Raw genomic sequence first — 27,123 nt, 5'->3', positions numbered from 1 at the left:
CCATTGACCATTTATTGTACAATAGTCCTGCACCATTGTACAATCGTACAATTTGTCGTCCTGCACCATTCATTGTACAAACATAAATTCGTAATGGTTGTACAATAAATGGTGCTGGACGACACTTACTCAAACCATTTAAATAGTAGTTAGGCTCTTCACAATTACAGTACATACTGACAAACCTTAGAATAATTCAAAACTGTGCAAAACACACTGATCATGGTTTATATAATCTCCATTGTTCTAATCCACAAAAAAGTCCCATATTTTTTGGCGCCAAAGCTGCAAACGAGGAAGTCATGGTGGGGAGGAGGGTTTGTTTTAGGCTGATGTGTCCGTATGGGGCTGACAGCGTCTAATTACGTTCGCTCGTTATAATACCTCGTCGCCGCGCGTAATCTCAAGGCAATAGCTCGTAATATTGTCTGGTACTAGGGGTGGGGGCAATATTCGTCTTTTGGATTATCGGCATGTCCGAGCGCCACTACCAATATCGCCCTTCTGTGAATAGAGTTGTTTGTTTGGAATAAACAACCCACTCGGGATGTTTTTTGCGCAATAACTCGGGATTTGTGTTCAATTTTACATTGAAAACTGAGGTTTATTTTGTCAAGTTTGATTAATTTTAGATTATCTGTTAAGACGTGGTATATTTACTAGAAAGAAATTCAAGTATAGGCAAATGACTCAGAAATACGAAAGTCATTTGCTGTATTGAAATAAATACTCGCCTGACGTTTTGATGTGTTAACGTAAATGATAGATGGTGATGCACAAGATTAGCTTAGCTTTGAACTTGAATTGTTTTAAAATAATGGGTTTTTCATTATTAATTAGCGTCATAAAGAAGCCTACTACAATATACATCGAATCTTGGCTATGGATTCCTCTAATTTATAAGATTAATAAACACAGTCCAAAATCAACGAGGAAATTGGTAAAGGGTATAATTTAAATTGCAATTAACATTTGCGCCTTTACATTCTTCAATATAAGTTAGATGAAAATAATAAAATGGGACATACATTTAAAAAAAAGTTGTAATACTTTAGACTTTATAGCTATAAATTCCTGCAATCCATAAAAATAAAATATCTCCTTGAAAAATCAAATCACAGAAATAAGTCATAAAAGCAACCCCATCAATAAAGTGGTCAACAAAACTGCAAGAGGCGACGCCGCGCCGCGCCGGCCAGTGGGGCTAAAGCTTGAGTAACGGCATTGCAGCGTTTATCCGAACACAATCACTTAAGCGGGAAAATAAAAAGCTACTGTCCGGCAAATATTTGTGTCATAAAGCCGGACACGATGGCCGGGGGAGTGTGTATCAGTATCAGTCCAATTAAAAGGGCTGTGAAGCTGTGTCAGTGTCCCTTCCTACACTTACACCCTTCTGATAATAAGCATGTGTGTGGACAACAGAGCCCTCTTGCTTATAGTCTTGCAACATTGATCTATATGTATTTAATTGTTAATGTATGATATTACTTGGATATAAATTTTACTTATGAGTTGTAAATGAAAATTGTTACATACGTTTTCTTATTTTAAATTTTAGTTCGATCAGTTTATCTAAAATACTATCGTTTTGTGTTTGTATGTTATTTATTGTTTAGGCCCTAGGCTATGACATAATCTTTATGCATCAGAAACTATGCGTGAATAACAATTCTGAAAACAATTTGAATGAAATTATTTGTACAGGATTTTGATACTCTTTATGTATTAAAATAATATTAACCCACTGTTAGCCAAAATCTGTTGCAGATAACATTTCCATTCACATTTTAGAACATTATACTAAGTTATTACATGGAAACGTAATAAGTGGAGATTAAAAGCCCAAAAATGTGATAGAAAAATTACCCAAAATACCTTGGGCTTGTAGTTCAACCGTAAAAACATTACAAAATGCAACTTCAACAAAATTGTAAAATTGGTTTATAGTGAATATCGAAAATTTAATGATATTTTATCTATTCCACATCGGACAACATTAATTATATGATTTTATTCGGTTGGCAAAAATATCTTTATTACCATCTAAATTAGTATTTTTTTTACAAATCATGATGTTTTTATTACTCTAAACTACTCTATATTAAAATTATTACTCTATATTATTACTATTACTCTATATTATTTTATTACTCTATATTAAAACCACATAGGCTACTCTCTTTACACAATTAATTTATAGTTTTCCATCCAAATGAATTACGATAAGACTTTCAGACGGCGCACTTAAATCACAAAACACATTAAAACGTGACAACCTCTCTAAGACGCTTACGTTATAAGAGCGAAGTCTTGCTGGGCTGTTAGCCCGGAAGGAAATTAACATTGGGAAAGAGTGACAGCATCGAAGGGTTGAGGGTTGAGACTAGGGGTGCAGAATGAGAAGTTTGAGTTTGAGTAGCCCCCGAGGCGCGCAGCCCCGCCTTGGCTGTGGCGTCATTTTTTAGAAATTCATTCATTTCGGAAGTTTAAAGTTAAGGGTTGCTGCAAGGGCTGGAGGAGGGGGTACAAACCACAAACATGCTCGGTGACCGCAGCGCCTGGAGCCCCTAGCGGCCAAAAACAAAACTATGTACATCCTCGGGCATGTCAGCGTTTATTACACTGTTGCGGACTGAAGGAATTGTAAGGAGATTTTGAGACGTTTTAATTACTTACACCATAAATAAATATAGGTTGACAAGTTTTTTTTTTATTGTTGTTTACATATTCATATACAGTTAGTCGGATAAGTCAATTTATTTTCTTCACGATTTATGCGGTCAAAGATAGGTTTTACAATTTTTCATCCTTGGAGACCTGTTTAATTTTTTTTTTTTATTTCGTTATACATTATCCTACATACTACAGAGTTCTGCAATTCCACTTTTATTTTATGTAGCTATGTAAATTGAATTTTACTAGAATATGAAGACGTATTTCATAGATCATACACGTTCAGAAATCCTCCTCTTTTAAGTAAATGGATTCTTTAATCATTCCAAAGAGTGTTACCTGCTAATTTACATTTATAAAACTTAACAGTTTGAACACCATTCAATTAATGTATCTAAATCAACACGGTTTATTCATAATACATTATATTTTAAATGCGATAATCCACTTACCGTGGTGTTGGTTTATCGAACGATTGTTGTAGCCAATTCTTTATTTGTGTGTATCAAAACGCTAATTTATTGTCAACAGAGTAACTGACCCTTAGTAATAAATTGTGGGAAACACGAGAGAAAACGTGACTGTGAATAATTAAATCAGACCCAATGTGTGATAACCCCTCATAAGTGTTTCGAGAGAAAACAAATCGCGAAAACCGCTTCAAAGCTACGTGTCGACTGACAAAAGAAAGGTAAATATTTCGTTTGTGAACGTGTTAATAGATTTTCGCACACGGAGTTCCTCCCTCCTCTACTGGCGCGTGGGGAGGTTTTTAAAGAGCCGTTGCCCTTACGTCACTTGTCATCCCTTTTCAACGTCCTTTAATTAATTACAGCTGATGGCAAGTCCGTCTAGTAGAGGGGCGGGAGGGGTTTCCTGTAACAGCTGGTCATGACTTTCCCCTCCTTCTTCGGTTTCTCAAATTTTCCATATCCCAAAAGGAAAGTTTCACATATTAATTAAAAGTGTTTATTCGCCAAGTTATGAATGTTTTGAGACTGAGAGTTCGTGTGACAATTTGCAGTTCCCCCTTTTCTCTGACGGATCGTTTTTCGTTTTGACGAGGGGAAGTGTGGTAAAGCCGATTATTTGTTTTTAAGATTTCTATTGTGTTTTTGTGGTGAAATAAATTGACGTTTTATTTAAAGGTTGGTATAATTTGTCTTAATAACCCCAAATATTTACAATTATGTAAATAAAAAAAAATCTAAAATTTTTATTTCATATAAAAAATTATTTTAAAATTATTTTAGTTTATATAAATTAAATTTTAATTAATTTTAATTTTTTATTTGTACCTGTAGATTTGTAAAAGTGTTTTTACAGTTTATAGGGAATAAGTTTTGTCAAGGATAAAGGTTAACTGAATATTAAACAACGGTTCTGAGGATTTTTTTAAAAGTTTTCCGTACAGTATTCCAATCTTGCTAAACCATTTGGAATAGTTTTTCCTCATTTAAACTAGGAAAAAGTTCAAAGCGCAGACTTATCTGGTGATTGAATATTAATAGAAGAGTTTCATAAGTCCATTTCATAATCTAACAAAATTGCTTAATAGTGCTAATTCATACAAAATATATTAATGTAGAATACGCAAATATTGCAGTGGACTGCAGTAATGCAAGCTATGTACATAATTATGTTAATAAAGTTTCTAAAAACCTCTTAAATAAATTTAAAGAAACATCTTATTAACTGGGAAACATACCGATTTAAAAACCGACCGCCCGGAGGAAGCAGTCTAATTATTGTAATCGTACAACTTTTCTGCAGCGGGGCGGGGAGGGAAATAATTTTTCAAAGATTGTTACAAGTGAGGCCGGAGGTTGTTTTTACAAGGTTGGTAATTGTGACATGATGCACTGCTCAGATGTAGATAGTGTTTTTGGAATTAGGAGACGGCGCGGCGTGACCCCAGACGGAAAAATAGGGTAGCGTGTGGTCTCTGATAAGGGGTAACTTTTCGCTATCTGTTTCTTAAATACCGCTTTCCTTCCAGTATCCTGTGAGATAGAAGAACTGCGATCGACTTTCATCTGAATTAATGCTGTGTAAGTGCAAGCTTCAATCTTCTTACATTGTTCTTCAGTTTAGTTTATTTCTACGGTTGATACATTGCGTGGATGCACTGACGCAGTTTTTATGATCTTTTCCTGATAAACGTTTTGATCCCAATACACACTTATTTAATCATTATTGGTTAATTAGGATTTACTTTTATGAGTTTACAATAACGTTTATTTTCTTTCAGTTGTCACTGAAAAGAAATAATAATACTATAATGAATAAAAAACAACAAATTGAAAAAATAATCAAAAGAAATAAGCTAGGACTACCTTAGCATTGTACTATAGCAGCTTCCACTTATATATATTATTACCAAAATTTAAATCCACAAGCTTTGTATTACCATATAAATTAAACTCTGGTCCCCACATGCTTTCATCGAAGGAAAGATTTAACCGAAAACAATTCGCATTTCGTCGGGAAAAGACAAATCACAAACGGAATGATTTAATCCCAGGGTGCGAGAGAGAGAGAATATGGGTTGAGGGAGACAGGGGGTAAAAGACGCCCCCTGAATTATCACTGGCAACCCTTTTTTACTACCGATCAGGGAGCTGTAAAGGCAGTCGTCGTCATAAGTACTTCCTTCCCGCGACAAAAACGCTAAGAATGATGGGCAAATCGTGCAGCCTCTAACCCTTCCTCTGTGTTTTTACGCCCCGAGGTGGTGCGGCTTGTTTTATGCTGCCATTAACTTGCGCCCGTTGCGGCTGCGATGAATACTTAACTGGGTAGGATTGTAATGACGCGAGTTATGGGTAGGGCTATTGGGTATGTTGTGTATGGTCATGATTTTGTGTTGTAGGTTTGCCTCGTTAATCGTCTAGTCTCTCAGTTTTACTGCTTACAATGCAAGTCGCCCTAGAAATGTGGTGGACTGAAGGGTACATCGGATTTAGGGAGTTGGTTTGCAATTTTGCAATATTCAGCCTAATATTGTCACTCAGAGCATTGCCATGTACTTACAAAACGAATTTAATCCCACATACCTCATTAATTTTAGTTTAATTTCGTACATTTAAACACAGATATTTTCATAAACCATAACGCGTAATACTGTTGCTGTATCATGTATACACTCTTTTTCCCGTTCCAGAAAAGTATTTACATAATAATTAATATCATGTGTATGAAACTATACCATCACATAATAAAACATTGGAACACATTTATATTTTTGTCATACAATTTCTCAAGGTAGATGTGGCCGTAAATCAAACTACGTCTGTCAATACAATTTTTCCTGTGATCGTGACGGCTAAATTGATTGGCGTGTTTGAACCACCTCTAATTGTTCCCTCCCCTCACCCCAGAACAGACCCAATCCAATCCAAACTCCAGTTAACCTCGACCGAGACACAAAAATAACATCGCTCCTGTTCAGACGAGTAAGTTAAATTGGGAGTATGAGTCCCGGAGTCGGATCCTGGGCCCTGGTAATGTATTTGGTACACAATGCAAGCTAATGTAATCATCATGTTTAATTTATTAAGCTATTTTAATTTAATCATTAAGTTGAACATTTAAAATGTATAAAACAATGCTTAGTAGGTTTAAAAGTAGAAATTGATAAATAAAGAGGAAGGCAAGACAGTAAATGGTAAGGTAGCTAACAATCTTATCCCTTAAGACTCCCTTATCATAAAACAGCGGCTCAAGAAAGGGTTAAGGACTGGGGTTGATGTCAAGGGTCCTAAAGGGATTTTTTCAACCCCTTCAGACTTTAGTCTTCCTCTCCATTGGTAAATTAAAACACCCTTTAAGTGTTGTGGCCGTAGTAATGGAGCATTTGCCTCTCTTAACCTGGGACTATACCGTGTATAAATTGTTAACTTAATAAATTCAAGCCAATTAAAAAATACTGCTTGTGTACATACTGGTGTATGCAAATTTATCAGATTATAACATTTTAGTTAATTTTACTTAAACTACTAACGCATTATTCATTTAAAAAGTATGTTTCCGCCAACAGATATTTAGGACTTTATAATTGGTCATCACAGAAACTTCAACAGTTTATACAAACATACCTTCTATTTTTCAATTCAGACGACGATGTTCAATTATGACAAACATAGGTAGGATAGTTATACATTACCCTGTACCCCTTTAATATCAATGCTACAACGGTTCAACCCGTTCTATGACCCAGTATTGGGTTTTATTACATTGCTAAGTTTCTTTCTTTTTCAAAACCTTCAAATTTACACTGCCAAGTCTTATTAAAATTACGTACCTGTTAAAAGTGACTGGGGGTTGACTAATCAGTTGATAAATACAGTAGGCCTATAAGGAAATATTATCTAAATCCAACCCAAAATAGCCACTCCATAGGTATAGTACATCTCACCCCAATGTTTGAATACGTCCCTCCCTCCACCAAACTCCTTATCAAGATCTACTTTTTACATTCTGATATTTATTGCCGGGGAAGTTTCGCTAAATTTTTATTCCATCTGGAAATAATTACATGTTTCCACCCCTCACGTGATATTCCCTCGACGAAGTTTTATAAAACCACAAATTATCCTCAACTTTCCAGGGTTGTTGGTTGTTTATGAGTAATTATCTTGCGTATATTTGTTTGGTTTATCGTGTTTATGCCTTGTGAGTTTGCGTAATATGTTGTTTGTATTTATAGTTTTATGTAACAAAAATATTCATTCTCAAAAATCCGATTATTTTATGATCTTGTATAAATTTTAATTAAGGGATGAATTTTAATTTTGTGAAGGGATATGGTTCGTAGACTAGTAAACTATATCCACACACAAAGACACCCACATTAGAGGAGCTGCATGATTTTCTGCCACAAATACAGTCATTACTGGTATAACAGAACGAAAACAACCTTCTTAACCATGATCTTCGGGTATCTGGAATTGTATTTATCCATAATTATTTTACAACATTTAGGTCGTTATAAATTTAAAAGATAAACTAACCGGCTGTCATACTTAAAGGATAGTTTAACTCCACATATGACGCGTATGTTCAGTTAGGGAAAACATATTTTTTCCGGTTCTGAAACATAATATGTATGTTGAACCTAATGTGCTAAATATATATTTACGAAATAGGGTAAACCAATATAATTCCATCACCAGTTAATTAACAACTGTGAAACTATGTCAACTGATATAATTATTAGTTTAATTCAAAATTAAATTAATAAAAAAAAACTAGAATATGAACTTATTTCCAGCATTTACGTTAAACTAATAAGGGTTTTGCTAAGTAAAATATTTTACACATTACAATTTGCTTATAATTGATTTGAATTGGTATTTGACCTTGAATCGGTAGTTTGGCGAACAACTGACACAAGTGCATAATTAAAAACATATATCAAAGTTTAGGCAAAGCAAAAAAAGCTTTTAGAAATATGAGTATATTTTTAATGTCAGCTAGTTTCATGCATTTTTACACATTAAAAAGAACCGTGTATAATTTACCGAAACTGACATTAGGAGAGAAAATCAAGCTATAAACTGCAAAAAGAAAGCATTTTTGAAAGTGTAAGAGCCCGTGAGTCGTCAAGTGGTGGCGCCCCTTTGGGGCAATTTTCATATCAGGAACCACATTGGCGTGACGTCACATTGGGGTGAAGTAAGAGAGAGACATTTAATTAAGGTAAGGTTGAAGAAGCTGTAGGAGAGTTAAGAGAATGGGTTTCGATAACCGAAAGAAAATTTCTTTACCTTACGTTACACAGTTTATATAAAGTGGGACACGTACACAACACACCTTTCAAACGAACAATTGCATGAAGATTTTCACTCTAATAAAATGGTTTATTTATTTCATAATTTATTAAGGTGTTATTTAGGTTCAGTTATTTAACAATCGTAGCATTTTTACATACTTACGTGTGTTACTTATGTGTGTATCTCTGATCAATCGTCTGTTTTACTGTTTATTCCGTATATAATCGTTGGTTTTATATCACATGATGGCTGATGTCCGTTTTGTGAGGAAAAGGTTTAAGTTTCTTGTTGATTTTTTTTCTTGATTTACACTATTTAAAATTAAACTAGGCGTAAGAATTTTAAAATGTACCTAAAATTGTATATGGTATAGGCTCTTGATTATTGAAACTTTTTTGAGAGATTTTGGTTTTTTTTATGTTTAATGTTAGAACGAAATTACTTACAGCAAAATTCTGTTGGAGTATCACTCAGTGCCGATCCAACATTTCAGCTGTGTATTTCTCTTATTACTCATTCGAAAGTAACTTTTTGTATTAAAAGTAGAATGAAACTGAACATGCGCCTTAACATCTCCAAGACATGGGGTAAACGTGTGTTTGTGTGGGCGTGTGACGGTATTACACGTCCCATATGAACATTATCTGGCTAATACAGTCGTGTCGTCGCCTCCCTAACATCAACTACCGCCCTAATCCGCCTACTGTTAATGTCACGTTTTCTTCTTGGAATTTAAGTTAAGGACCCATTAAATGTAACATGAATACTTAAGTAATACAAATGGAATGTATGAACTATGAATTGTATATGTGAACTAGCTGTTTTTAGTCCCCAATCTCCAAACAATCTCTCATATTAATCAACCCACGTCAGTCACTCTATGGCTGGTAGTCGTAGAGTGATATTAAATAGTAAATCCACATATGAAATATTCAGTCCAGAATTGTGTAAAAAGTGTATGAAATACCTTGAACATTCATTTTGATGGTAAAAAAGTTAGTAAATTACAATTTAAAACTTAAACATGGCAGTCTCTGTCGTATGTGTGTACTGTATAGTGTATTAGCAACGGGTAGTCTACCACTGCCCTACAATAACATCTCATGAGCCCTCTGTTGAATCAAATGATCAGGAGGTTATTGTCATTTGACCTTCCTACTGTTGGCTCTGGTCAAGTTGGAAGTTTGAACCAACTGCTCAAACTAGGCTCGGCTCTGTTATGAAAATATGGAGGCTGCTGTGTTTGGAAAGTTTGAGGTAGAATTAATTAACTAAACTAGATCGCAGATATTATAAGACACAATACACGATGCAGGAAATGTTTATTGCGAGGGTCATTATATTTTGTATATCTTAACAAAGTTAAGATAATTCAACGCTGTTCATTTTCAAAACTCTACACAAAACATCTTTGTTTTTAAAATATTAAGTTACATCTAAGAATAAGATTTTTAAAATTTCACTTCTTGATAGGCAAGCTAAAAACAGAAATTAAATTGTGTATTATTACAAAACATAATTTAACCTTATATGATCAATACATGTATCTTAGGTATTTGATAAGAGCTGGTGACCAACTTTTTAATTACCATTAGCATTATCGAGGCTAAAAGCGATGCATCTAACGAAAAGTCCCGCTCTAAAATTCTTACCTTACGGTAGCAAAATACTTAACAAACTTTTCAATTTAAGAACTCCATGCACGTGTAACAATGTTGCTAGAATCATTAGGTAATCCATGAGCTATCAGACGAAGCTTATGTCACACTTTTAGGATTATCCTTCCCGCTGCATTTTTCCCGCCTCGGAGGTGAGTTTGGCGGGTATTTGCTCGGCGGGGGATGCCGGGTAATTAAAAGTCAGAAGAGGTTTATTCCCCACTCAGGGCGGAAGATCGCCCCATTGTTTTCTCATATTGCCCCAAGCCCAATAATGCTACCTATATTAAACCTATAAGGATCTTTCGAGGGTCTCAAGTCCACATTCGTTTTTTCGTCGTTTTTCCCTCATTTCGGCATATTGTGGGGTTCTGACAAAAGAGTGTTTGCTTCTATATTTTGTGGTTTACTGTTTAGATTTTCGCGAAATGTAAGCTTCATTATCACTAAAACATTCTCAGCATCTTGACACTCATGCTCTCTATGTGTTTAACGAATACATTTTCAAACACTGCTTGGTATTGGTATTCTTACAAAAGACGATTTCTGATACATAAAAATGCGTATGTATGTACAACGTAAAGCTATTTATTCATAAACAAACAATTGTTTTGAATCTATTCTCTTAACACTCTTTGTTAATAAAACATTTGTTTACAAATAATTGTAAATTAATATCCCAATTCGTATACCTAGACCGATGGGAAATCACCATTTCACTAGTTCTACTTCTAAGTTCGTTATATTTTTATACAACTCTTACTGATTCAATGACTTGTTTCAAAATTGTGTTTTTTTTTAGCGAATTTCCCTATAGGGAAGTAGCTATTACCGTAGGTCTCATGGTAAGACTTAGGCCCGTGACCGATTTACTTTTTCATTTTGATGTTCCCAGAGGCCAAAAACACCATGCGTTCAAATTTTTATATATGTATATGTATATATATATATATATAGATTTATATATATATGTGTCCGTGAACACGATAACTTGAGTAATTTTTATCCGATTTTGATGAAATTTGGTTTGAAGGTGTAAGGCGGGATAAACGTGAATGAGTTCGCGATCCAGCATGATCGGACCATGGGAACAGGGTTTTATGGGGGGTTTTATGGGGTGAAAATTTGTTTTTCTCACTTTTGACCCTCAAAACACAAAATTTCCCAATTTTTCTCTAAACCTTCTTAAAGAGCTTACAAAAACAAACAATTCAGTATATCAAAGTGTTTTTGTACGGTTATTGGTTACGGAGAAAACTAAAAAATGGTAAATTAAAAATTCCCATGTTATTCTTATGGAGAATATTGTAAAATGTTGTAGTTTGCTTGTTTATGGATATCTTTTAATCAAACTTGGCAAATATATTCATTTTATACTAAGCAATAATTATTTTACTTAAAACACACACTTTATTAGATTCCATGTAGCAGCAAACCTAGGTACTCGTTAAACCTAATGTTATTTAAATAGATCAATTGAAAATCAATTTAGCCAAATGGAAATTTGCTTGGACGGCAGGTTTGCTGCGGCGGGGGTATTTTATTTGTATTGCATTTTTCACAAAAACTATTTTAATATCAGTCTTATTAACTTTCTAGCGTGCCAAGTTTCATTGCAAGGTCCTGAGTACGTTATATGAACACATAAATTTGGCTAAGCTTTAATATAAACCAAACCCTTACAGGATCAGATTTAACTGGTGGTAATGGAAGGGTTATCCCTAGATGAGACTGGTCCCAATATTAGGCGAGATGACCGAGAAGTATGCATATCGTATCAGCAATTTGATCAATATCCCGACCTCTCCCCCTCACCCCTCGGCTCGAACCCCAGAGTCTTAATTAGCAGCGAAATCCGTGGACACACTCCTTCCTTACACGCAGTCCTGAAAACATATGTCTTAAGATAATGTTTTCAAATAGTTTAGCAAATTTTAAGACTTTTTAAGAGGTGCAGGAATAGAAAATGTACGTACAAATTGGGCAACCCTACAAAATGTAATTAGGATTTTTTATAGTTATTTGAATACATTTGAATGAAAAAATCACTATGTGAAATATAACTTCAAAAACAATTGCCTCTGAAAAGTTTGAATCAGAAAATACTCCCAGAGATTTAAGTAAGATCCAAAAACATGCGGCTGAAGAAAAATCTGGTCCATTAAGTAAAACTAAATCAATTACTCTACTGTACTTATCATAACTGTACTTATGACGAAATTAAGACATGCTAGCTAAATAAATGGTGTTTTTTCTTTTAAGACTAATTTAATTTTTGTTTACAGATTTGTCGGTTCGGAGGCCGATAGCTCGTCAAGCTATGAGCAAGGTGAGTTCTATAGTTACTCTTTATTCGGCGGCTTTAAACACATGTTTTACTGTATAGATAGTTTAACAGAATCTATTAAGCCAAAATAGCTGGAAATTATTTGCCTGAATTGGATCAAAACTTGGAAATAAAAATACATTTTAAATCTTATTTGTTGTTAAAAATATTACCTAGTACAGGTTCTGGTTGCAAAGCATTTGTTTTAATATTAAAAAAATAATGTTCCTCCTTGAGGGTTGATTCAAATTTACTTTTCCTTTTCCTTTTAAAACCATACGTGATTTGTGTGCAGTCTGGAAGTATTTATAGTGTCCCTGTATATCTTAATGCCAGCCCTCATATATGATAGACAAGTAAACATATTTGACTAAACAGATTTCTGTCTTCGTATGGCCAAAAGCCCCTTATACTTTATGATCGAAAAATTATTTTTTTTCAACTACCGTATAATTAAAGATTATTTTTAATAGTAACACTGTTATGGGTATCACTAGATATTGTTAAAATACAGCAAGATAGAATTACATTCGCCACCTGCCCTCTTACTGTTAAACTATTAAGCTTAACAATTAATTTTAAGATTACTTAGATCATCTTTAACTATTGTAAGTTGGGGGTTTGACACCCATACTCACCACTCTCTGCTACACTCGCCCCATAACTAATTACTGTACTGCCTACAAGTTATCGTCGTCACATTTCCCCACACTGCAACATTCTGCTCCCCCCTCCACGAAGGTTCCTTAATTTAATTAGTCTTCATTGGGATAAATATTTGGGCCGAATTGTTTATATTCTGACGGCCCAGCGGGCCCTTCCTTCCGCCCTGCAGTTAATTACGAAATTTGATTTTCTAAATGAATAAACTCGAAAATTTTCATGCGTTAAGTGTTACAAAATCTATATTCTACATCAATTATTTACTATCTAATATTACATCTTATTTAATGTAAGTGGATGCTAATTTGGTGGGAAAATATACGAAGTGCTGGGTTGTTTTAAACTTTGCAGTTACCAAATTGCTATTGAGAAACAAAACTCTTAGATAATGTGTATGCATCATGTTATGGAAAATAAAAGAATACTGAAAGACGCTTGAAGCAATATCTTCAAAGACTGAGGGATTCCAATGAGGAGATTTAACTGTAGCTGAAGAGGAAAGATATGTGGGAAAACCTCAGAAAAAACGGGAGTAGTTTCATGAGGTCGTAGTAAGCGTTGTCTAATCTTTTGAAGTAGATGGAGAATAATCCTAATTTATACACAATAAACTCAAATAAAATGATTAAGGTTACTAATAGCCTTTTTATTAAATTGTAATAGAGGCTACTTTATTTGATAAATATACACACTTTGTGTATTAATTTCACTATAACCAGTAATATTTTTGCTGTAATAATGTAATAACCCTTTTATTATTAGGATTACGAGTCATTGATAAGCTTTAACGGGCCCCGAACATTGTATTTTGCACTATATAGTTGAAGGTGGTGTAAATGAGTCAATAGTCAATGTATATATGCAAATTATAAGCCGACATCAATTAATTGTTTCACTAACATTTCGTTAGGAAAAGCACACACAATTTCTATGTCCACACAGATTAAGTAAAACAGATTCTTATCCTTGTTCCTAAGACACAAAATGAACTCATAGAGGTATGAATCCTAACATAACCTTTATTTGCATAGGGCAAAATTCAATATTGGGAGCCCTCTTCTTGAAATACTTTGATGGTATACTGCGTTATGTCTTTTTGGGATTGTCCTATATTCAAAATAGGATTTTACAATTTAATTGAATAACAATAACTTATCTTCATAGACATTATACAAGGCACCTGGTAAACACAATGTAGGCTACAAGATTAAACTAGTTAAAAGTGGGCAGTCAAAGGATCACGGGAATAGTCAGTGGCAGAGTTGACTCAAGGTGTTAAGTCCTCCTCAAACACTTGAGGACATGTCCTCTAGGATGTCAATATTGGTGCGGGCAACTTCTCGTTTACGAAGGTCCTCGGATTACAAGGGTTGACCTATTAGGACTGTTTGTCCGCCGCCTGTGTTTGCGGAAGGATCGAGATGAAACGACAATAAATTGCGGGATGGAAACCATAAACTTAAAACCTTTGTTAACCCTGTTGCCTTTGTTTCGTGAAATATATGCAATTTTTTATATTGAGTTTAAGAATATAGATGAATTTCTTGATGTTAACCTCCAAATCACTTAATAATTATAATAAATGATGTTTGAATACCCTTTACTGCTGTGCGAGTGTATAATTGTCGTATATTGCTAAATCTGTGACGTTTTCTAAACGCAGCTAACGTGAAACGCTGTGGCATGTAGACTTCTGAGAGTCGAACCCGTTAGTCCACGGTTAGAACTACATGATTTGAACTACAGTAAAATATGTTAAACCACTTTTACCATACAATTAAATGACTTGCATGTTTTAATATAAAATTAAATGGCAAAACTACACGTCAAGTGACCGGTATCATTCAACAAGCTGATATTTGATGTGTAATTTGTTAATATTGTTATTTTGAGTTCATGTTTCGCTCTTCTGTATCTTATATTCCAAGGAGTTTCTTGGTTTTACAGAGGTTCACTTGAGACGAAACAGTTTCTACTATACAAGCTTACGTGGAGTTTATATACCTTATTATTATAACCGAAGTGTTTGAGTCCCATAACATATTATCCCGTAGAGTTAGTCGTACTCTATAGAAAAATCTTATCATTCGTGGAAAATGAGAACAATTTTGATTAGGTATCAGTTTAAAAAGCAAACGATTAACGACACAAAAAGTGATTTCGGTATTTTCTTATAACACATATCACTGGATTCCCTATATAACCTGGATGACCACGGCCACTACAGGGGGAGTTAGTTGCCTGTACGTTCACATTAGTACTAACCAAGGGCCCGCATGAGACGCGGGATACATTTATAATGTTGACGACGATGGAAGGTAATGAAGTGAGGCTGCTGATGTAGACATACACTGCTGAGGAGAGGGTCGTTGCTTTACTACCCTCAGGGAAATATAAAGGGGTTAATACTGATTTATAATCATTTTTATGCATTGGAGATTAAATTTGGGAGGTTGACTTATAGTTTAATTAGAATCAGTTGAGTTTAGTGTAGACAAGATGTCTATGATTTGGTTGTGGTTTAAAATATTACCAGTTTCATACCCGCTGTTTTATGGTTACGTGTGCATGTAAAGTAGGTACCCATTCATATTTAACTGTTGTTTAACTCTTTTTAGTTTTGCATTTTTAACTCGCACGCATGAGTTTTATTTGATTCTCATTTTTTAAAGTATTTTTAAATGTTCAACGTGTTTTATATACATTTTTTCTAGTTATTAATTTAAATTTGAACATATGTTTACCAAATATGTGTTTTCAAAGAGATATGCTTGTATATATAGTGTGAATTAGAGTATGGTAATATTCGGCCAACCTCTTTAAATATCTTCATATTTTTTATACATTCCTTTCTTCAACATTTAGTTTAAAATTAGCCAACATTTGTCCTCATTTTAATTGATAGTGGCGTATATAACATGAGCATATTTTCAGTAATAAACTGACTTTTTAAGTAGTGTAAAACACTTCAAAACACTAACGTAATTTGCAATCGTTATCATCACCTAGTAAAATTAGTATGATAACGGTGGTAAAAAACTTTGTAAGTAAAAAATAAAGATTGCCACAAAATTAGTTGAGTACAACCGTAGCTTTTTACCTCATAAAAGATAGCCAATATAGATACTGGACTAGACAACAAACACAGCCAAAAATCCGAAGATATTGAGGTCTAACCACACCCCTGTTTGCTTAAGAGTAATACACTTGTCCACAAACAACCAGATACCCACCCTCCACCTGAAGTCTCGGGTAGGCTCGTGTAGAAGGAGGTGCACGTTTAGCTGGAGATTACCACTGTATACAACCCCCACGACGCTCGTCTATCGCTACCTCTACCCCCAACGTTCTACACTCCGACAACTTTACCCATCAAGATCCAATACGTTTTGATTTCGTTACGGAAAGTAAACCTAAATTTGAAGGGTTATTTTAGTGAGACAGAAGAAATTAAACTCGTAATTATTGGCACAAATGCCTACAAACTGTTGTTTTACTTATCATCGTAGGGCTTATGCATAATCTAGAAAGTTTTATCGAGAGAGGTTGGGAGTTTTAATTCATAATTCGTCTATGTAACAAAATCATACAGTAACATTTCTGTAATATTATTGTCGTTTATGATAATAATTTCCATCATCTTTTCATCACTACAGTTACAGTACCGTTCTAAGTTCATTCGATTGACTTAATATGGGTGATATTACAGATTACAAAAGATAATCCCGTAACTCATTTATCAGTATCTTGGTATTTTATATTACACGTATTATTCAAGCTATCGCAGTGTTATTCGGTACTGAACGAATATGAAAGAGAACAGTTAATGTATTTTATCAAAAGGGAGGATTTTTTGTTACTCTATTGATGGTATTTTTGTCATACTACAGGTATTTTAAGATTTATTTTCACCAAATGTAATCTAGAGGATAAAACGTGTATTCATAATATGTTTTCGGTATTGTCCAATGAATATCTTAAACAATTTGTAAAACTTAATTACTTTGACTTACATACAGAAGTATTATTTCCATGGATGATATTTAACCATATTCGCACAAGTTTTATGTTTTACTTTTTTTACGTGTGATGACGTTTATTTTTAATTTTTCATTGTTATAGCATAATGTTATCCAACTTCCATTCATTAACTAAAATGCAGGACTTATTAAAGGTTTAGCACAACAGTTATACATGTTGAGTTTACTTGAACTGATATCCATTTTACTATACCCAACATATATCAGACTGTTGTACGTTAGTATCATTTTACCTCCTAGAGCCCTTAAATATTTCACTCGTACGATGAATTGGACTACCAATACCTCATCTAAGCATAAGATACATGTTCATTCAATGTCTTATATTCCCACAATAAGACCAACATCCGGATCAAATGATCCAACTTTTCATTTCAAATCACGATAACAAAAACCCCTCCAGAAGCCGCGAGAAAGCTCTTATCACTACGCACTTATTGATACATACAGACTGGGAACTGATTCTATTGCTGGATTGCATTAGGCCTGATCGAACCCCAAACTCGAAATTGCCCTTGCGGCTGCGAACTAAGAGAATTTCCATGTTGTGCCGAGGGCCTCACGTATGCTAATAAAGAAGTTAGAAGACCTAACGACTCCATATCTAATTTGAGGGGAAGTGGAGGGAGGGGTGCAGGTGGGCCGCATATTACAACAGCATCAATCATTGGCTGTAAGAATTACGAAAGTTTCCCTCCAAAAGTAATTACGATATGGATTAATGTGTTGGTGTTGCGAACATGTGTCACTTTTATGCTGATAGTAATTTAGCTTACTTATACTACTTATTTATACTTATTTTAATTTTGTCTAAACAATTTTAATTTCCATATTCGTTAGTGTATAGTTCGAAAAGAAATGGCTACAATGTAAAGCTGTTTTTATTTCAGCTTATAACTCTGAGTTCCAATGATTATCATTTTGAAATCATCACATAAAAAACTGTAAAAAAGTAAGATGATTTCCTCTATTACCTTGAGCGTTTTAATTAACAATCACCGATAAACACTTTTGACATATTTTTTACGTTTATTGCTATGAAAGATTGCATTTTTAGAAATGTGTAACCTGAGCAGCGTATACCTTAATGAAACCTTTCAGATTTCCTATACAGAGTTAGTTCATCTCTCTCAGTCCTTAGATAGATCAATACTGTATTATTTATACTCATAAGAGTATTTATTTGTAATGCATTTATACTCATGTAAGATAAGCCTGCAATCCCATTTACAGTTAAGCCTAAGTTTATTTAAAGTCGTTGTATAGTTTTACAGATTTAAATACATTACGAATTGTATTGTATAACAACTAGTATTGATTACTTTAAAGCCTAGTATTTTTAATTCGTTTGAGAAACTCTATAACTCTAACGTCGGTCAACTCCGTATGTAGGTTTGCTAACTCATAACATACCAATATTAAGACAGTTTCGATTGTATGCAGTGGTGAAGGATAGGGTAGGTAGTGGGGGAGTAGGTAGGTACCACCCGTGTTGCCATCGCATCAATCATCTTAATTACTTCAAACTTCTAAACTTTCTTAATTACTATGCACTTTTTACCTATTTCACAAATTTTCTGTCTCTTGAATTCTGCAGGTAGAATACATTAATCTTAGAAGTACAATATACAAGACGTAGGTAAAATTGTTCTTGATTAAATGGTTGAAAAATTTTAAATGTTGGAAAACTTGTATAGGTTACCAAAATCGCGTTTTTATGACCGTAGGCCTACGCTTGTTTCGTGACTATAGAACTTGATAGATTTGTAAAAAAAGGAATATTATCATGTCTGCATCATGAGTTGCCAAAATAGTAATACTACTCCATTAAGAAAAAGAGGAAGATAGTTACTTCTACAGTGAGATACACTACTAAATCTTTTATTAAATTAATTTTAGAGATGTTTTAAAGATACGGGACTATTTAAGCTTGGAATAATTCCTGAGTCCTTTAACAAATAACAACTCGCTATCCAAACCCTTAAAAAACACCCGGCATCATTTACGCCACTAGACATATCACAACCCCCCCCCCCCCCCATCCTCCTCAGAAATAAATCCGAATATCTCAACCTCCTTCCACGCGTCATTGCACCTGACGGCGCTCCGGGGGGATGCGATGCAAAAACCAAATTTCCCCGGAAACAATTTGGGGCGTAAGGCAATGATTGATCAGTGGGATTGATTGTGCCGAAGACACACGTGTAATCGTGTTGTGGGGCAATGTTTGTGGGGGGGGGCAAATCACGCATAATTTATCCCCAAGACGTGCGCAAGATCGTTCGTCTCCGGGAATCATATGGTTGTAATTGCTACGTTATCATTAGGCAATTTGTCCCCGCCGCCGCCCTTTTGTTCGCTTTTGATTGTTCCCTTCCCGCCGGAACCTTTTGTCTCATTGTTAATTGTTTTGCATTTTTACTGTCGGCGTTTTGATTGTGGTTGTGTTAAATTTATTTGTAATAAATTGAAAGCTTTGCATTTTATGTTTGCATCTCTTGATGTTAGTTTTGAGTATTATAACGATATACACGGCTTGGTTACGGGTTCATGCTTAGTTTTTATTCTCAAAGGTTGGTCATATTTGCATTAAAAAATTTCAATTTAACCAACGGTGCTAAATGTTTTAAAATCCTATAGCGAAATAAAATAATACTTTTAGCGAATTTCCCTATAGGGAAGTAGCTATTACCGTAGGTGGCACGGTAAGACCTAGACCCGGGACCGATTTACTTTTTCATTATTTTGATGTCCCCAGAGGCCAAAAACACTATTCGTTCAAATTTTTATATATGTGTATATATATATATATATATATATATATACGTCCGTGAACGCGATAACTTGAGTATTTTTTGTCCGATTTTGATGAAATTTGGTTTAAAGGTGTAAAGCGGGATAAACTTGAATGAGTTCGCGAACCAGCACGATCGGACCATGGGAACGGAGCTTTACAGGGGGTTTTATGGGGTAAAAATTGGTTTTTCCCACTTTTGACCCTCAAAACACGAAATTTCCCGATTTCTCTTTAGACCTTTTTAAAGAGGTTAAAAAAACAAATAATTTAGTATATAAAAGTATTTTTGTTCGATTATTAGTAACGGAGAAAATTAAAAAAATTTTAAATTTAAAATTCCCATGTTATTCTTATGGAGAATATTGTCAAATGTTGTAGTTTGCTTGTTTATGGATATATTTTGATCAAACTTGGCAAATTTATTTATTTTGTACTAAGCTATCAATATTTTACTCAAAAACACACTTTATTAGTTTCCTTGTAGCAGCAAACCTAGGTACTCGTTAAACCTAATGTTATTAAAATATATTTAACTGAAAATCAATTCAGACAAATGGAAATTCGCTTAGTCGGCAGGTTTGCTGCGGCGGGGGTATTTTACAATACAGCCAATTATGGGCTTATTAATTTTAAAGTTTTCTCGATTTATAGAAAGCAAAACTATGAAAATCACAATTATGAATAAACTCTCCCGCGAATCTTAGTAGTGTCCGAAAATTTGCATATTGTGTTTACAGTTGTATTACATTAAACAGCCATGTTAGGCGTGTTTTATGCAGTAGTGTCGAAAAGTCTCGATATCCCAGGGACCTAGGTATATTTAAAAGGTAACCCACGTCGTTGTCAGTTATATGAAGACGTATGTGGTCCGATCACTTACCCTTGTACTACACGGACCTGTGTGCCCCCTGCCCCCTGCACCCTGCTGCCCCGTGCCCCCCTGGGGTCCTCTCCGTCACCGACCTCTCGAGTGAGGGATCGGCCCCCCTGGAGCATCCTTCTTGTAGAGAAAACTGATTTACAGCTTAACACCTTGTAGGATGTAAAACCTCTCAGAAGACACAAGATGGACTGTTTTTTTAAGTAAGGAGTACTGGTAAAAGAGTTTTAATACAACTTTGGAAAACATGGAGAATGATTCTTACATTAGTCTATTTAAAACACCGTTACCAATATTTGATCATATAATTGATTTATTTTTTTATCTATATCTATAAAATAAACTGTATAAAACATGTAAAGGATATTAATTTCGTGTCATTAAGCATTTTTCTCTCAAAACTAATATGATAGTTGTATTTAATAAATAAATTCATAATTAGGGTGTGTATAAGGTTAAACATTATTAACATTAACGTGTTCCCAACATTTCTATCAGGGAAGTATTTTTACTATCATTATCCAAAAGACCAAAGCTACCTTAGTAAACCAATATATTTTCACAAACATGTTTGCTTAAATGTTGTTAAACCTCTAAAAAAAATTTAAATTATCGATTGAAAATAACATCAACAAAAGCAAACAAAGACAAACAAGAAACTGTGTTTTACACAAAAGATATGTTGTATTGGAATATATATCCTGACACATAGATAATTTGATTCTGAGTTTGTTTAAATATTACAAACATTTGTTTTACATTTGAGCTTTTTAGGTACTTATGTTCCTACAAGCCACTAGTAAACTATTACATATATAATCAAAAGAGCTATTTAGTTTTCAAGATTAATTATTTAATTGGAAATCTAGTTCAAAGTATTTAAATATAAGTTTCCAAAAAATTTTTCTATTTTTAAGAAATACTCGATAACCTTATCGTTTGAATAGAAAGTCAACTGCCTTTCAACCGATTAAACAAATTAAATGTTTGTTAAAGCTTAGACTTGTATGAAAAATAATTATTCACAAGAAGTCAAAACAGCAAATGGTTACTATTTCATTAAATACAACAAATTGATATTGAAAACTATAACTTGGTTCCTTTGCTGAAAAAACAAAATTATTACAAAAGCAAATTATCATTCAAATCTGAGATCCCAAATCCCCCACAGTAGAAATGAACGTAATAAATCAATAATGATTTAACCCTCCTTCATCTACATATGTTCGTAGCCTCAAAGACGCCCTTGGCTTATTACGGATGCAAAATTTCCCATTCATATTCAAAATTTAAAACCCACACCACCACCACGCGGCTCCTCGGTCTCCTTGGTTTTTAGCTAATTTATTCAACCCTCGTGATCAAGGTGATTTCGCATTCCACCGCCAGGCGCGCCGTGATCTAGACCTTAATTGACGCCTTTAACACCAGATTGCAGCACCTCGTTGTGTTTTTTACTTTGAATGTTGAATTTTGTAGCTACTTCATGACAGAACCATCCAAGTTTGAGGATTTTTTTCTTAACGATGTGAAAACCTAAAGCGCCTTGATGTTAGTCCTATGAATGTTTTTGTATTTTACTTACTCTCACTGTATGTATTATGCTTGCAAGTAACAGATTTGATAACTACATAAATACAACATGCCTAATTTGGCATGTTATATATTGAGTTCTAAGTAATATAAGAGTGAAAGTCGTTATTTAATTGCAAATTAACTCTCGTGTTATCATAAATTTTCCTGTTACCTGATTCGTTTTCAATTAACATCAATTTACCAAAACTTTTAAAACATCATGTTTATACATACCTAGAAGTAGATTCTTCTATGAAATAGTTCGAATTATACCAACCGATTATCCTTCACAAAAATATCTAATTAACTATTAGTATTACTTAAGGTCCTTTTCTTGTATTAAGAATAAATTAAATTCGTATCAAACAATAAATCCAGGCAGCCATATTGACAAAGTTTTAAGGTAATGACGTGCCAGTGCCACCTGTTTTCTTCTTCTCTCGTGCGGTTTCTTCCTCCATGACATCACCGCCTCCTTGATTTCTCCGCAAAACCACTTCGTCCTAAATTAATTTCGTCAAAAGTTCTCTGTCTGAAGTACATTGTTTTGTGTTTTTGTCAAACGTTAGAGAAATATATAAGTTATTTTCTTATTTCTCACACCAATATCCCACAGAAAGAACGTATTTTATTCCGCAGTACATTCTTTTCTATGCTGCTGAAATATCATTTTACCAGTAATAAATAGATTCTGCATTTCATAAATTTTCTTAACGTGTTAAATATGGTCGCATTGTGTGTTGCTTATTTTTAACGAATATATTATACTATTATTTAATACTTAAATTAATTAATTCTGTATTTATATTAATTTCATTACAAGAAAACCTAAGGAATCCAAGAATACGACAGAGTAAAGAAAAAAAGAAACGGCTATGGGAATATTATTATAATGCTATGGGAACTAGACTGTGCATTTTGGAACTATAGGGCTCTATTATTTTAAATTAAATTAAATATCAAATTAAATATTACAAACGTCTTATGAGATAATATTAGACATTTTCTAGACCGGAATGATACACAATCGATAGTAACAGTAAATAGAAAAATATATAAAATTCATACAAAGCTAGTGCGGATAGAATACAAAAAGTGGATGGTAGAATGGTTAAAAAAGTTAAAAACCACTCTACAGAATCATATACAGGTACAATATTTTTCACGTCTTGATCTTGTTATTTGTGTTTCACTAAAAATCAAGATAAGCTTCCACAAGGTAATACATAGAATATCCTGAATGTTAGCATAGTTTTATTCATACACACACGACTCCTCGGAATTCATAAATCTCTTTGCCACTCAGGTAAGGGGGGAGGGGGGGGCAAACTCAGCTCCAAACATTACATCCTGACAAGAACGCCAGAAAACTTGTGGCTGCTTTTCCAATTTCCTGCTACTGACGTCTGATTTATGATTTATAAAGTTTAGCAACAAAACTTGTACACCTGTTTGCGATACGGCAAGGCTCAAGTCGGAGCGGAGTGATTTTGGTCTATGTGGTTTAATAAATTAGCGCCCTTTCAGGGAACGGCTGGAAGACAGTAACGAGAGGAGAAGCAAATATGTAGTTCTGTATTTGGTTTTAATTTTGTGATTCTAACCTTTGAATGTTTTAAAAATACAAATTATGTCTTGCTACGAATCGTATAAGATTTTATTCTTTATTTAAAATCCCTATGTCGTTTATTAGGCTCCTTGTATCTGCTTCCCAAAAAAAACTTACAATGTAAAAATGTTTTTTGATTAAAAAAAAATATGTTAACAATGTAGAACTCAGCTTAGCGTAGATTTTAGATTATCTGTAAGTGTATGGTATAATAATTGCCAAGATTAAGTGAGCTATTTGTCAAGTACAAAAAGGCCATTGACATAAATTATTCCAGTTTTTCAATACGACGAACCATAATTAAAGTTATATCAATAATGGTGCTCTTCTGACTCTTGAATACACGATTGAAATAAAAACTGCTTCTTTTATTTTACTATATCTAATGTAGGAGTCATTTTTATGAGGAACTAAAAACGGCCAGACATATTTAGATTGCATTACTATAGTTTTCTTTTCAACTTGTATTGTTTGTTTGGATCGTCTTACGTTAAATATGGTATTATCTTAATGCCATGGCTTAAAAAACGCCTGTAATTCAAACGACCCAGAAAAATTCCCACCCCTAGGAGCACCCCTGACCCACATCCAACCCCGTTGATCGACGGACATCAACATCAACTCTTCAGCGTGATCGGATAAGCAAATCACCCCCCACTACACTCCCCTCTCCCTCTAGTGCTACAGGTGGTTGGTCAGTTACGGGGGTGCGTGATACTTTACATTTATTGACAGGGCTATCTGATGCAACACCCCTTGGATAAATCGCTCTGTTAGCCCAACAAACGACTGTATGCAGATTAGGGGACCTGTTAACGGCGTTTTGATCTTTTGGAATTAATTTTGTTGTAGGAAGTATGACTAGCGTTGTGAATGTGTGGTTGTGTTTTCCAACCGGTGCCGATGGACCTTGTTTTTCAATATGTACTGATTATCGTTTTCTCATTTATGAAAATGGCTTTTGAAACCAACACACGTTTTATGGGAGTTCTTTGCAACATAGAATTATTTATATTTTTCAAACTTCCTTAGTAAATGTTATGACAGCTTAAATTAGCCAAAACAATAATGTTATTCCAATGGATGAAGAAAAGTATGTTCAGTACCCTTACATTTATATTACCTACATTTTATATCATTTGAACCTGATGCAAATTACTACTTAGGCTAAACATCTCAAATTGAGAAACATGTATCGTGACTTTGTACGACGTAAGACTGAGGCTAAACAATGACATGGTGTGACAAAAACTATAACATCAGGCTTCAAACTATTCACAGATACGTCAGAATACACTAGTGTGTGACGTCACGTACCTGGCCGCAATTTCTCACTTCACGTTGTTTGTAATGAATGACGCAACTGAGAGTTGGGAATAAATTAAGGGAGAACAAAGGGGGAGCGGGAAGGGGGCAAAGAAACCTAATGAAATATTCAAAGTTGATTAGCATCACTGGAGTGACACTAGGAGCCTGGCTGATCCTTAGTGGAGGGTCCTTAAATCCTGGATAAAACCTTAGAAGCATTTTACGACTTTGGATATAGGGAAAACTGTTGAAAACGTAAGGCGTTCATATTCTTATTTTAGTTTTCCTTGTCATTATAGTATTTAATATTACTTTCCACAGAGTATTTATTACAAAAAAAAATCAAATTCAGAACCCAGTCTACGAAGAATGATTTTGTTGTTTGGTACATAAATTGTTTACCATTCAAAGGAGTTAGTATTACATATTTTGTAAAGTTTATCAAACTGGGCTCTTGACAACCACTACAGTAGCTCTTGATTGAGTTCTCTCATCTGATATTGGTTCTAAAGTTTTCTCTCACGCAACATTTGTGTTATGTATTTTTCCTTTAGTTTATTTTTGTACTTTATTTCTTTTGGTTTTATTGTTTAGCTTACTTTTTAAATAACTCTGGCGATAACATGGAACCAACAACAGAATTTGTATGTTATTATTATTAATTAGTATTATATGGGTTGCCCTTATTATAAAAAGTAGTTATTTAATTACATACGCGTTATGTAGAAAACGTTCAAGTTAGCTATAAAACTGATTCTGCACACTCAAAAACCTGAACGATAATTGCCAAAAGATTTAAATACAACACTTTCTAAATAACATTTAAACGCTATTCAAACAGAAGCTATCGAATCAAACAAATCAGTGTACACACATTAAAAAGCTTATTTAATACAACAGTTTCATTTTTGGCAACTATTTGTTTAAAATGTTATTAATTTGTGATTTACCTTGAAGAAACCTAACACGTTAAAAAATGTGTCACTAATATATGGCTTTAATTTTCAGATTTCATTTGTTTGAACATTGATCATGTATGAGTCAAGTAAACTAATTTCGTAAAATTTATGCCCACTACAATGCTCATTAACGATCCCTAATCTTGTCCATTACAAGGTAGTGTATTAAAGAAAGAGAAACAGTAAATTTTTTAGCAAATTACCTTCATTCTAACAGTTTTACTGGCTTTAATCCTCAAGAAGTCTCCAATTAAAATCTCAACCCTCTATAACGTCGCAATAACTCACTCTAAGTACGACACGGACCACCAGGCCTACCTGAGGAGGCTGGCAATGGCTGCTCTAGCGTCTGAGGCGTTTACTGTGTCTAGTCGAGCGGATAATGCGAATTGCTCGCGATCTGGAGATGAGGAAATAGAAAGAAACCAACGACACTCCGGGGAGACGTTCGCCTATCAGAGGATCATCAATCTGACCCAGGGGGGGGGAGGGGGCGCTGCGACATATCCGCCGATTATATCACCGATTATTATTAGTCTACCCGGGTTGAATCAGTGTGTTTTGTGTATCCAGGAGGGCGTTTGTGCGTAGGATTAAATTATGAGCCATTTCGTATAATTCTTTGCAGGCCGTTAAATATAATTTAAGAATTGAGTAATTTTATTTTTAATAATTTTAATGGACTTTTAAATATTTATTAAAATATCTCTTATGTAACAATAAAAACATATTATTAATACACCTTACGTCATTATTTTGATGAAGTGTGTGATCTATTGGACGTCGTACTTGAGTATCGAGTAATATAGACTTTTTTATACTTTCATTCAGAGAGTAAAGAGTGTAACCATAAAGAAA

The 27,123-nt window shown here is 34.1% G+C and overlaps 1 protein-coding gene across 5 annotated transcripts in view; it reads left to right on the top strand.

The window, feature by feature from the left end:
• Positions 1–27,123, top strand: part of LOC129004934 (myelin transcription factor 1-like) — a 197,071-nt gene that overhangs the window by 95,733 nt on the left and 74,215 nt on the right. For all 5 annotated transcript variants that reach the window (XM_054433652.1, XM_054433651.1, XM_054433650.1 and 2 more), the window contains exon 3: positions 12,394–12,437. In XM_054433652.1, coding sequence (XP_054289627.1) covers positions 12,429–12,437 — 9 coding nt within the window. In that variant the 5' untranslated portion in view covers positions 12,394–12,428. The remainder of the gene's footprint in view (positions 1–12,393; positions 12,438–27,123) is intronic.

Source organism: Macrosteles quadrilineatus, unplaced genomic scaffold, assembly GCF_028750875.1.
Source record: "Macrosteles quadrilineatus isolate MER2022 unplaced genomic scaffold, UCM_ALF_1.0 Scaffold_13__1_contigs__length_4303367, whole genome shotgun sequence".
Lineage (NCBI taxonomy): Eukaryota > Metazoa > Arthropoda > Insecta > Hemiptera > Cicadellidae > Macrosteles > Macrosteles quadrilineatus.
This window is presented reverse-complemented; position numbering and strand designations above follow the sequence as displayed.